The sequence below is a fragment of the Arvicola amphibius genome, chromosome 6 (assembly GCF_903992535.2).
Source record: "Arvicola amphibius chromosome 6, mArvAmp1.2, whole genome shotgun sequence".
NCBI lineage: Eukaryota > Metazoa > Chordata > Mammalia > Rodentia > Cricetidae > Arvicola > Arvicola amphibius.
In genome coordinates this window covers 124536539-124549918 of record NC_052052.2, presented here as the reverse complement: position 1 = coordinate 124549918, position 13380 = coordinate 124536539, and the positions used below count along the sequence as shown (strand labels likewise).

The following is a 13380-nucleotide window of genomic DNA, read 5'->3' as shown; positions in this document are numbered from 1 at the left end:
TGAATTTATTGTGTTTTCATGCTCAGCTGAGCCTATTTTCATCTTGACAGCTATATTCTCTTCTCTAGGGAAATTAGATCTATTTACCTTGACTTTTCTAAAAACAAAAATATGTTCAGTCTTTGTAAATTGTTTTTTCAATACAAATCTCCTTAATTTTGATCTAGAACTTTTACCTTTTGTGCAAGTCCTGCCTCTGGATATGTCTGCCTGGCTCTGGAGACATATCCCTGGGTTTGGACCTTCTCCATCTTGCCTCTGCTCCCATCCCTTTACCAGGACAATGCCTATGTTGGCTCTCCCTCATATGATCCTAACCAGGCTCTGAGCTCTTTGTCCCCAGCAGATAGGTTTACATCTTCTGTCTGGAATGTTGTGTAGAATGCTAAGTTCATTAGTAATAGGTTCATGACTGACAGTCAAGATAGGTGAAACTTGTAATTCCTCTTTCCTTTAAGCTTGTTTTCAGTAACAAGCTTTGTGGGGATGGAGATATGGCTCAGTCAGTGTGGCACATACATGAAGATTTGAGTTTGCTCTCAGAACCACATGAAAATTGGGTGTGGTGGCATGTTCTTATGAATCCCGGCATTGGATAGGCAGCGGCAGGGGAGTTCCTGGTGCTCATTAGGTCGTCAGCATACCCTAACTGTTGAGTTCTGGGCCAGAGAGAAAGACTGTCTCAAACACCAGAGTGGAGGGTGACCTTTGTCTTGTGTGGACACGGGCACCTGTACATACATCAACAGGTACACATACGGCCTTAGTTATGGTTTTGTTGCTGTGGAGAGACACCATGACCACAGCAGCTTGATAAGCAAGGAAAACGTTTCATTGTGGTGGCTGGCTTACAGTTCAGAGGTTTAGTCCATTATCACCATGGTGGGATCATGGCGGCAGGCATGCAGGCCTGGTGCTGACTACCTCTTGATCAGAAGGCAACAGGATGTGATCTGAGACACTGGGCAGCAACCTGAGCATAGAAGACTTCCAAGCCAACCCCCACAGTGACACACTTCCTCCAACAAGGCCACAACCACCCCACAAAGCCACACCTTCTAATAATGCCACTCTCTATGAGATTATGGGGTCAAATACATTTAAACTACCACACATATGTACACAAAGAGGAACAAACTTCACACATAATTATTCTTAAAACAACAACAACAAGACCCTAAAGCTCCTTCCTGGCTTGGTTTGTGAAGCAGGGATGGCTGGCCTTGGGAAAGGTCTGGGAACACAGGCCCTGCCAGTATTGTCTCTACCAATTGTCTGTGTGAAATGAGCTTCCTGATGAGCAGATTCTCTCAGGCTTCAGGCCCAGTGTGACCCAGCTGTGAAAAGACAGGGACGGAGCCAAAGGACGGAAAGCTGGGTGGCCTCAGGTGTCTGTCACTGTTCGGAACCTCGGTAGCAGAACATTTCCCATTGAAGCATCCCCTTGGCAAGAGCTGGCTGCTGGGAGGCCTTGAGAGAAAGCTCACGTGCTCTAGCTCCAGGGGGCTCTGCGCTGTGTTAATGATGCTTCAGTTGGGGGAAGGGAGCTTTCTTCTCTCCTGTTGCCTCGTCTGTGTTTAGTGGGGAGGCTCTTTTGCTCCGCTTTCTTGTTTCCTGGGATGCAGGTAATTACTGTCTGGGTTTTAATTGTTTCTAATTGCTATTGAGTAGTAGTTATTTTAGCATATGGAAAATGAAAATGAAAATGTAATAACAGTAAGAGCTTCACAGTTATTAGACATTCTTAACTAGGGAACCATAGTGACAAATTAAAAGGCAAATGGTTACGGCACATTATTAAAACAATAAAGAGGGGGAAATAAACCAAGATGGCGCAATTTACCCACCTTAAATCATTCCCCTCTCTTTCTGAGACAGTGTCTCACATAGCTCAGCTTGGCCTTATACTCCTTTTTATCTTGCCTTTGTCTCTTCGGATTTCACTGCGTACGATCTCTTATGCTGCAGCTGCTAATGTTTATAGGAAGGAGTGTGCATGTGTGCGTGCATGAGTGTACGTGTGTGTGATGCTTATTGGGCAGTCACATATACAACACTTGGTAACCAGCGTCTTAGTTTCTTTTCCTCTTGTTATGATAAAACACTCTAACGGTAGCAACTCGAGGGAGAAAGGGTTAACGGTGGCTCATAGTTCCAAACTCTAGTCCATGGCTGGGACTCCATAGGTGTAGGGACTTCAGAGACCCTGCTCACAGTACATCTGAGGTCAAGAAGCAGAGAAAAAATGCTTGTGTTCAGTTTCTTTCTCTATTTTGTGCAGTCCTGGGTCCCCAATGGCCCTGCCCGCGATTGAGATGGTTCTTCCCACATCCATTAATAGTAAATCAAAATACCGTCCTCAGGCATGCCCCAGAAGCCCATCTCCTAGATGACTGTGATTTGAACTCTGAACCCTCTGCTCCCCCTGCTCATTGCTGGGATCATAGGCACGCACCACCATGTTGTTTACACAGTGTTGGGGATTGAATGTAGGGTCTCATGTGTGCTATGTAAGCACCCTATAAGATGGAGCCACATCTCCAGTCCTCAGATTGTTCTTTGAAAGTATATGTATTTTTTGAGACAGTGCTCTGTCTGTAGCCCAGGCTGTCCTAGAACTCATGGTGTATCCCAGGCTGACCTTAAGCTCACAGCAATCCTCTTGCTTCTACCTTTAGAGTATCAAAATTACAGACTTTGAACAACATACCCAGCGAAAGCCTCCTTCCAGGTGTTCACCATTCTAACTAGTTCCTCCTGTGCCCTCTGTCAGAGAGTGCCCACCCCATGGTCTGCTGCTCTTCATGAACACTTTCTTTTCACCTGGTTATATTTGGACCTTCCCGGTGTTCAGGAGAGTTTGTGTGGAAATATAACTAATTGTCAAACCACTTCAGCATTTCTTTCTTTTCTTTTTTTGTAGGAATATGTTTTCTTAGTTGCCGTGACTTTATTAAAATCTTACCTGTTTTGAGAAACTATGAAAAATTGATAGATTATTAAAATTTTATGCCCAGGTTACTATTTTTATATTTTTATTTTATATCCTTTCTCTCTCTCTCTCTCCCTCCATACATTTTCCCCTCCTTATAGCCCTTCCTTGTCCACAACCTCTCTTTCTTAGCTCGTCCTCTTTCTCTTTCCCTAATTCTCCTCCTCACCCCTCCCCCCCCACTCCCACCCATGCATAGCTTCCTCTCTTCCCTTCCTTTCTCAAAATAATTAGCCAGGTGCTGATCAGTTCTGGGGTGTGGATGAGGCTGAGCTTTGGGGACACTGCTGCCCTCCTTGGAAGAGAATCACTTCTGAATTGCATGGTAGTTAAAACATACCACCCAGGGATGAGAAGCCTGAGCCACCAAATATTGGCTTATCTCTGTCCGTTTCAGAGTCACCCAGCAACGACTTCATCTACCTGAAAGCTCCTTTTCAAGCTAAAAGCACCTCTGATAAACTCCAGTGTCAGAGTGCTGCCTGAGCCTGAATGGGTTGTGGGCTCGGAGAGTTAACTGGCTGGCGGGCCAGGCTCACTGACGCCTTCACTGATAACTTCATTCCCCGAGGAGCAGAAAGGTGTTCTTGAGAGATATGTGTGTTCCATTTCCAGATAGAAAATTATCTGCTCCGGAATCACGAGACGAGAAAATACCTTCAGGAGCAGGCCTACCGCCTCCAGCAGGGAATTGTCACCAGCACCACCCAGCAGGTAAGAGCACCATCCAGCAGGCAAGGGCACCACCCAGCAGGCAAGGGCACCACCCAGCAGGCAAGGGCACTATCCAGCAGGTAAGGGCACCGCCCAGCAGGTAAGGGCACCACCCAGCAGGTAAGGGCACCACCCAGCAGGTAAGGGCACCACCCAGCAGGTAAGGGCACCACCCAGCAGGTAAGGGCACCATCCAGCAGGTAAGGGCACCACCCAGCAGGTAAGGGCACCATCCAGCAGGTAAGGGCACCATCCAGCAGGTAAGGGCACCACCCAGCAGGTAAGGGCACCACCCAGCAGGTAAGGGCACCACCCAGCAGGTAAGGGCACCATCCAGCAGGTAAGGGCACCATCCAGCAGGTAAGGGCACCACCCAGCAGGCAAGGGCACCACTGTCCCCTCACTGTCGGCAGAGGCTTGCAGAGCACAGTTCCAGTAGGAGCTGGCTTGGGGAAATCGCAGCAGATGGAAGGAGAGGAAAGTGTATTTGAGGCATAAAGAAGAAACTAATGGAAAACGGAATCCTAGAAGCCTCGAGTTAAAGGGAAAAGGGCGGTAACTGCTGCTTTGTAAGAGTTGGAGACTGGGAGGTTGTGAACGTGACAGCTCAAGATAGCGGTGGAGGAGGAAGCTGAGCAGCGACAGAGCTGGGTTTCACTGGATATTTCATGGAATCCAATGCTATCTTTGATCGCTAGTATATATGAAAAATAAAAGATACATTTAGTACGGAAACCAAAGATAGTGATTCCGGCCTGTAATCCAGCCTGGGAGTTGGATACAGGAGGATTAGGAGTTCAAAGTCATCTCTATGTACAGAGTTTGAGTCAACCTGGGCTGCATAAGACCCTGTCCCAAAACATTAAAACAAAAACATACACGCAATAGCAAACAGTTGAAGGTGGAAGCCACAGTGGAATCGAGCCAGGTGGTTATCTCTGAGGCAAGGTTGAGAGGAACTGACAGGATTGATTGTATTGTTGCTGCTTATCTCAGAGTGCTCGGTGAACCCACCTTCTTAGCCAGCTCAGCGCCCGCTCACTTGTGTTACTTAATTAGGAAAACTCAAGTAACATATGCATGTCAAGAACAGTTTTTTAAAATATTTCATACCTAGTAGAACGTTATAGAAAGTATTATTTAGATTTTGGCAGGCCTTAAAAATTTAATTTTCCCCCTGTTAGGGACTGGTATTACTTGAGTATTTTATAGCTTACTGTTATTACCAGGTTTTATTTATTTTCTTAAGATCTATTTTTATTTTTAATGGGGGGAGCACATATATGCTTGTGAGTATAAGTGTCCACAGAGGTCAGAATAAGTGTCAGTCGCCTGGGAGCAGGAATTACAGGTTGTTATGAGCTACCTGATCTGTGGGTTCTGGGAATCAGACTCAGGTCCTCTGCAAGCACAGCCATGCTCCTATGCACCGAGCCATCGCTTCAGCCCTGATTTCAGTGTTTATCCTTAAAAGCAGCAAGACTGTTATATTGAAACTTTGCCTCCTTTCCCTTAATGAGATCCCAAAATGTAGGCTTCTTAATCCAATATTATTCCAACTTCTTTCTGATTGAGAGGGCAACTCCCAACCTCACACCAAAAAACAAACAAACAAACAAACAAAACACAAAGACACACAAACAACAGAAAACCCCAACAAACCGAAAACCCTGACAAACCGGAAACCCCAACAAACCGAAACCCCTGACAAACCGGAAACCCCTGACAAAACAGTGTCTATAACTGTTTCTCTAGTGTTTGTTATTTCTAGTGTTTGTTTTTCACACCTGATCCCATCTTCTCAGTGGAAAGAAACTGCACACAGGACAGGGCTGTGGATGCTTAACTCTGCCTTGGTGGCTCATTCTTAATTATGAATCATTACATACTGGGTATGTTGCCACCTTTCCCTTCAGGGATTTCCTGGGATTTTATTACTAGCCATTTTCCTACTTGAATCGTTTCAGCAGTTTCAGGGGAGATGTACCTTGAAGTGCTGAGGCATTTAAGTACAGGAAGAACAGACCCTTTGTGACAACTGTTCCTAACCCCTAACTGGTGGCCATGCCCCAGAAGACAAGTGTTTGAAGGAAACACTGAAATCCCATGGCTCTTCTTCATGCATTGGTTTTTGTCCAGTGTCTTCATCTAGGATTTTGTAAGAATCACTACTGTCTTTGTGCTTTTGAATTTACCCCTCTCCCCCCTCCACCAGATAAATCCTCTTCATCAGGTATTTGGAAACTTTGTCTGATATAGTGAATATTCTAGGCTTTGTGTCCCTACTGCAGGTACCACCTTCTGCGACTGTGGAGTAGACATGGACATATACCGTGTACCATGCATACAACCGTGTACTTGACTGTGTATTTAAAATCACAGACAAAGTCATGCCCAGAATTATCTGACCCCAAGCTCTAGTCTCTCTTCTCCAAAGAGCCATTTTCTTAACACTCTCTGTTGAGCTGATTTTTTTCTCCTGGAGATCATCACTTGGCTAACCTTCTCATTCAGTAACATTCTGAAACATGCCCCCTATATATAGCCCCTGAAATGGCTCTCAGTAATTTTCCTCGTCAGTAAGTCTAAGAGTCCTTTTTTTATTGAGGCTATTTCTCGTGTTGCTCTGGCTAGTGTCTGATTTCCTGTGAAGCTGAGGGTAGCCTTGATGCTCCCGTCTCCACATTCCCAGTAGATTATAGACCCGCCCCAGCACACACACACACAAACAAACAAACAAACAAACAAAAACCCTGCATTAGTGTTAACCATGGATGTTTCTTCCCACTTCTGTATTGACATTGCTTGGGACAGAGCAATTATCTTACTCAGGATTTTCTCTCTTCAGCATCAGGTGTATGGGTGTATTTCTCTTGAATAAAGAAATAGCCATAGAGGAAAAGAACACTGTTTCCACAAAGAATTTGTTTGGTGGAAGAAATAGGGACAGTTGTAATATTGAGAGTGACTCAAGATGGTGATTATTGCGAGTGGTTTCTATGCTTTGGTTCAGCAGTCCAGTGGTTCTTAGGAGCCTGCTAGTTCCTGCAAGTGTAATATGAATCAGTTGTGTGATGAGGTTGCTGAGAAGCCAACTCTGCCCTTCTGCCAACTCAGAGGACAGAAGTGGGTAATCCATCTCTGCCCACTCCTTCTGGGTTACAATTCATCTTATTGAGGGTTTCAGATAAAGCAGCAAATTCAGGGAGGTGTATCTCAGCTAGGGCCAGCCTGCTGGTGACCATTGAACTGCACCACTGTGAAAACAATTATTAATGTTATGATTGGGAATGTTAGGACCAAAAAGCTGAGGGAAGAAAAGAGAGTCATGTTCAAATAGATTCATGATGCTCTCTAGGGACTCTTCAGGTTCTCAAGGGGAAGAGGTCGCATGTGAGGCAAGAGTTTAGGAAGACAGATCAGGACAGATAAAGAAAGGTCATGTTGAGTAGAGGCGAATGAACTTACCCATAGAGCCCTGGCAGTCTTAGTCTCTTTTTCTGGTCTGTGATAAAATGCTCTGACAAGCATCTTCGGAGAGAAAGGACTTACTGTGGTTCATAGTTCCAGGGTCTTTCTCACGGTAGGGAAGCTGAGGTGCCAGAGCTTTGCAGCTGCTCAGCATATACCATCCACAGCGAGGAAGCAGGGAATGAGGGGTGCGTGCTCCTACTTAGTTCTCTTGTCTGAATGCAGTCCAGGTCCTATCCAGGGAATGGTTCCTCCATGCTATCAAAATAATCCCCTACCAGCCAGCTCAGCGGCCAGACTCCCAGACAATTCTAAATCTGTTCAAGTTAGCAAATAACACTGACCACAGCAGTTGACACTTTTATGTGTTAACTTAAAAGATAATGTGTGTCAGATGAAAACAGGAAGGTTGGCTGAAAGGACCACATTCCTCTACCGCGAAGCTTTGTGACCAGTTAACTTAGAGTGGTCTTTTTGCTGTCCCCTCCTGTAAATGTTTTCAATGATATACTTTAGGGATATTACTTATAAAATGATAATGAAACACCAAGATTTCCCACCCCACCCCCCCAAGTTTTAACTTGGCACTTTCCCCGATATCTTCTTCTTAAGTAAATAGCTTGCCTTTCACACTGCCTAGACTCCAAATGGTTTTGGTTTTGTTAGAGCCTAGCAAATGTTTGGATGAGCCCTTATAATATGAATTTGTTTCATTTGAAGAACTAAAATTTTATTTTCCTTTTGGCTTTAAAAACTGTTCCATGTGGAGACCATTTTTGTGGAGTTCATTTAAACACTCTCTCCTCCGTGAACGCTGATGGCATACACTTCAGGGGGCTCTTTAGTATTAGTGGAAAGGATTGACTTTATTGGACTGTTTCCACAAGCCGCTTGGGTTGATCTTTTTGTGGCTTCGGATGTGTGTCTGGTTATCTTCTGAAATTAGAAAATCATTCTCAGTAAGATGTGAATTATTGATGACCATTTTTCTTTAGATCAATATGCCAGTTTGAAGAGTAAAGATTTATGTCCATCATGGAGAATTTTAGAAGCACAGAGTCAGCTCTCTGCAGGGCATGTGGGAATGAATGCAGAGAGTATTCGAGCCCTGCCTGGAAGCACAGATTGGAGGTGGGGAGTGGAGGCAAAATGAGAAACCCTTCACAAAATTTTCCTATGAGGGGCTCAAGACCGTCACTTAATAAAGCCTGGGAATGTCACAGCAGAATGGCTGCTGTGTGCATCACACTGCTCTTACTGGGTCCTCGTCAACATGATAGCTAGCGGCTTTGAGAGGTGCTGTTTTCCTGGATTGCCTTTATTATGCCCCAACAGACATTGTGAGCCTGACTTCATAAAGGGAAAGATAAGAGGGGAGTCAGCACTGCAGCAGGAGACCCTGGCTCTGAGGCCAGCATCTAAGTCTATTGTGCTATTCTGAAAACACACTCCCTCCCTCTCCTTAGGGTCTCACAATGCTGCCCTGGCTGTCCTGCAAATTGCTATGTAGCCCATGCTAACCTCAAACTGGTGGTGATCCTCCTGTCTCTGCCTCTAGAGTGCTGGCATTACAAGGCCTGAAAAATGATTACAATTATATTTCATTTTGTAATGCTGGGGATTGAACCCAGTGCATCAAGCATGCAATGCAATTTCTACCAAAAGAGTCAGATCCCCTTTTTGGTGAGGGCGCTGATGTTTTAGAACTTGTAGGAGAAGGAAGGGAGATTTTAGCTTCCTATTGACACAATATCATATTATTCAAAAGAAAAAGAAAAGGGTAATCTAGTTTTAAAAAAAGAGAACAATTAAACTTTGTTGATTCAACTGACTTATCTGATGGGGCAGGACACTTAATAGATTGCTGGCAGGTAGACACTTTTATTCATTTGTTTCATTCTTTATGCATTCATTTCATTTTATTAATTTATTTTTTGTATGTGGGAGTAGGAGGTAGACCTGTCTGTGTGCCTTGCATTTCCCAACAGAGATCAGAGGGCACCTTCCTTGAAGAACCAATTACCTACCTTGTCATGTGGATTTTAGGGATGGAGCTCAATTCCTCAGGTTGGGCTGCGTGTACCTTTACCTGCTGAACCATCTCACCAACCCAACTATTATTATTATTATTATTATTATTATTATTATTTTAGTGTTTGTGAGACAAGTTTAACGTGTTCCAGACTGACTTTGAACTTGGCTTTGTAGCTGAGGATGATTTTAAACTGTCCGTCTTCCAGCTGCCTAGCTAAATATTTTTTTCTAGGACCATAAAATAAGCAATACTTAGCTGAGATGAAAATGCCAGAGGAAGGTTTTGGAGAGCACTGTGACTGTTATTTACTTGAGATGAGTCTGTTCTCTGACTTCCTGTCCTGCTGCATACCCACACTTGGCTGACTGTAAAACATGGAAGTATTGCAGCCCCTGGTCCCAGAGGTGGTGAGGACCAGGAGTGAGACCCTGAGCCAGGGATGTCCATTCCACATAACACCCACCACCACGGGGAGAACTGGGTCACTCACGAGCAGGTCTGCCCCAGGACAGATTTAAAATAAGGATGCTGTAACCATCTGCTACTGCAATTGTATACACAATGCTCTGTACTTCCTTTGTGTTCTTTACTTCAGTCCTGGACTCAGTAAAAGTGATTCAAGTACAAATGGCTTGTGAGGCAAAGCTGCTGGGCTAGACACTAGGTGACATTAACTTAATCGTCACCCACACTAATAGGACAAGACACATCCCACCTTTATTGACTGAGACAATGTCTCAGGTAGCCCAGTCTGTTCTTCAACTCGCTCTGTAGCCAAAGATAACCTGGAACATCTAGATCTTTGTGTCCCAACCACCCAAGTGCTGGGATATCTGATGTGTGCCACCATGCCCAGTTTATACAGTACTGGGACTCAAACCCAGGGCTTCACGGTTGCTAGGCAAGCATTATCCCAACTGAGCTACACCTCCAGTCACCCTAACTTGCTTCTATGTTTTGGTGGTTCTCAGTTTATAAAGAGACACACTTCATATAATAGATTTTTTTAAACTGTCAATTTCCAGAGACTGTTCTGGTTTCGATGTAATTGAGACCAACCGGCAGTTGTCAGCATTCTGTGGTCTTGGCACTGTAAGTCATTGCTTTGTTTGTCCAGCACCGCTCCCTTTGTCTGACACACACAGGGCACTTGATGGCAGTTAATGAGAGTCGCCATCTAGCAGAACATCACTGGGAGCTACAAGAGTTGAATCATTAAGATGATTCACTACACAGTCTTTAAGGGATAAAAGAGACCAAAATGCCTTACATCTTGTTCTGGAGTTAATGTGCCTTTGGTTGCTTGCATGTTTAGTTAGATTAATTTAATAATTGGTTAACTTCCTTTCTGGAAGATGCCAGCACGAGGTTTTCAACCTCATGCATTCTGTTTTCTTGCATTTTTATTGTCCGTTCTGTGCCTTCCTTTCTGTACCAACTCAAATGCTTCTCTGGTTTGCCCAGATGATTGACCGGGTATGTGTGAAGGTTCAGGATCACCTCAACTCCTTGCGGTCCTGTGGGGGCGATGCTATTCAAGAGGATTTAAAGGCAGCCGAGCAGCTCATGCGTGATGCTAAGAACTCTAAAACGGTGAGTCTCTCCTCGGAATTTGTGAGAATCTGTGTTTGTACCTGTGCCCATTTCTAGCAACTGGAAGTAAGGAGGGGATCTGGCTTGCGTTTCAGAGTATAAACCTGAGAGCTGAGTAACTGAGGGCACAGCACTCCCTGCCACCTGCGACAGGACACGTCCTTTGTGGTGAAATCTGGTTCCTAGGCTACTCACCACTGTAATCCTAGAATTCGGGATACTGAGGCAGGGAGGTTGCAGCATGTTCGAGGCCAGCCTGGGCAACATGGTGAAAAACCTGTCTACAAAGACTCTACTCCCCAAAATGTGACTTAACAGAAAATAGACTCAGTATGAGTCAGAACCTGGGCTCTTCTCCTAGGGTAACATAAGTAGGGTTTTGTTGTTGTTGTTTTGGTTTGTTTTTGTTTTTCAAGATGGAGTTTCTCTATGTAGCCCTGGCTGTCCTGGAACTTACTCTGTAGACTAGGCTGGCCTCAAAATAAGAGATCTGCCTGCCTCTCCCTCCCAAGTGGCATTAAAGGTGCACCACCACTGCCTAGTTCATATAAGTACTTTTATTTAGTTGTTTCATTGTTGTTTAACTTGCATTCATTTATGCATGCGTGTGTGTGTGTGTGTGTGTGTGTGTGTGTGCGTTTGTGTATATGTGTGTGTGTAAGTCAAAGTGTAACTGTGGGACTCTATTCTCTGTTTCCACCCAGGGAGCAAACTCAGTTTGGTACGCTTGGTGGTGCGTACCCACTGAGCCATCTTACTGGTCCCAGGATTCCAGCTGCTGCATGCCGTGTGAGGGCCCTCACAGATTAGTCAAATGGTCCTATGGTGCAATAATAATATATACTGAGCCATTGTCCTTGCATCCTGGCCCAGAGCCTCTAAATCCCTGTGACATTCTGAGTGACAGAGGTGACAGTAGCATCTTTCTCCACTGGTAACCAAAGCTTTCAGCGTAGCAGCATTCGTTTTAGTGAGCAGATGTAGAGGAAGCAACCCCAGAATGAGCGATGGCTCTTCTGTCCAATCCATAGGCCCTGCCGATGGGAAGGGCTGGGAGACTGGGTCTCCATGACCCGTGATCAGTGACATCATCCACCATGCCTCTAATGCAGCTTTGAGGGAATCTTAAAGCAGGGGTTTAGATTACTGTTGCTTGATGCCATCAAGGGGCTTGGAAACCCGCATACCTGAAGATGGCATGGAAGCCCTCTCCCCCAAGCTCTGTAGCATCCTTTTCCTTAAGCCCATGTGATGCTCTCACCCGTGGACCTGGTGGTACAGTGCATTCATTTCACTGTCTGGTTGGAAACCCACCAGTGGAGAGCAAGGTCAGATTAGAGAGACATTGCAGCAGGGTCACTGAACCTGAGGCCTAGGTGGTGGGGACCCCTTGATTTCATGATCAGTTTTCCCAAAGTACCCACGATGACCTAGGATTTGTTACTGGCAGCGAAGTGGCATAGCCCCATAGGTCTGAGTTCTTTTCTTATGATGTCTGACAGTCTAGGCAGAGAGTATCAGAACTGAGTGGCACCATGGGATAACCAATTAGTATTTGAAAAGAAGTGGCATTACCAGCATCCTTGGTGACAAAGTATGATGAAAATAGCTTAATGCTCACACCCAGACGATGACAGGAATTCCAAAGGACATTGACCAACTCCACGGCCTCAGAGCTACTGAATGGCAGTAATGGCTGTGCTGTCTGCCAGTGCCACTGCAGTGATATGCTAGCATTGCTGGGTTTCATGAGCATGAAGGAATGCAAATAAAGAGCCTGGGCCTCAATTTACCATCTGTGGCTTTGGCCGAGGACTAACGATCTCCAATATATTTCTTTACTTCTCTATAACTCTACAGTGGTCTTAATGATTATTAAAATATTTGTTCTTACAACGAGATTACTTTTCACCTTTCTTACAGTTGTTACCGAATTTATACCACGTGGGCAGTGCTTCCTGGACAGGGGCCAGTGGCCTGTCATCCAGCCCCATTCAGGAGACCTTGGAATCAATGGCCGGAGAAGTCACAAGAGTTGTCGATGAACAACTGAAGGTCTGTGGGTCCTATTATTTTGGGGAATGAATTTGTGATAGTGTAACTGTTTGATAGCATTCCATGCTACCGCTGTCTGGATTTATAGAATGCACATGTACGCGTGTGTGTGTGTGTGTGTATAGTGTGTGCCTGGGTGTTTACACTAACTGGGTAAACACATGGGGTAGAAGTCAATATGACATCTTTGTCTAGTTTATGTGTTTCAGAATGCTTTCCTATGTAGTTAGTCTCACTTTTGATGACAAGTCTCAAAATGCACTTAATACGATTGGTTGTTGCTGCTGGGGGGCAGGGATGATAGAGGACTCCAAAAATAAAGTGCTCTGGGAAATTTACATTTGATTTTGAAAGTGAGAAACGTGGTGGGGACTGTGTATGAGTACTGCCATGCTACTGACATGAATAAGTAGAGGCATAGCCATCCATCCTTGACATGGTTAGGGATGGATAAACAGACTTATTTAGGATGAAACTATAGGCCACCCAAATACACAGAGATCTGCTATTGCCTTACTGC

The 13380-nt window shown here is 44.8% G+C and overlaps 1 protein-coding gene across 1 annotated transcript in view; it reads left to right on the top strand.

Annotated features, from left to right (window-relative positions):
• The window catches only part of Carmil1 (capping protein regulator and myosin 1 linker 1), a 274817-nt gene that overhangs the window by 205328 nt on the left and 56109 nt on the right, over positions 1–13380 (top strand). Inside the window, 3 exon segments of the mRNA XM_038333283.1 lie at positions 3608–3706; positions 10677–10805; positions 12729–12860. Coding sequence (XP_038189211.1) covers positions 3608–3706; positions 10677–10805; positions 12729–12860 — 360 coding nt within the window.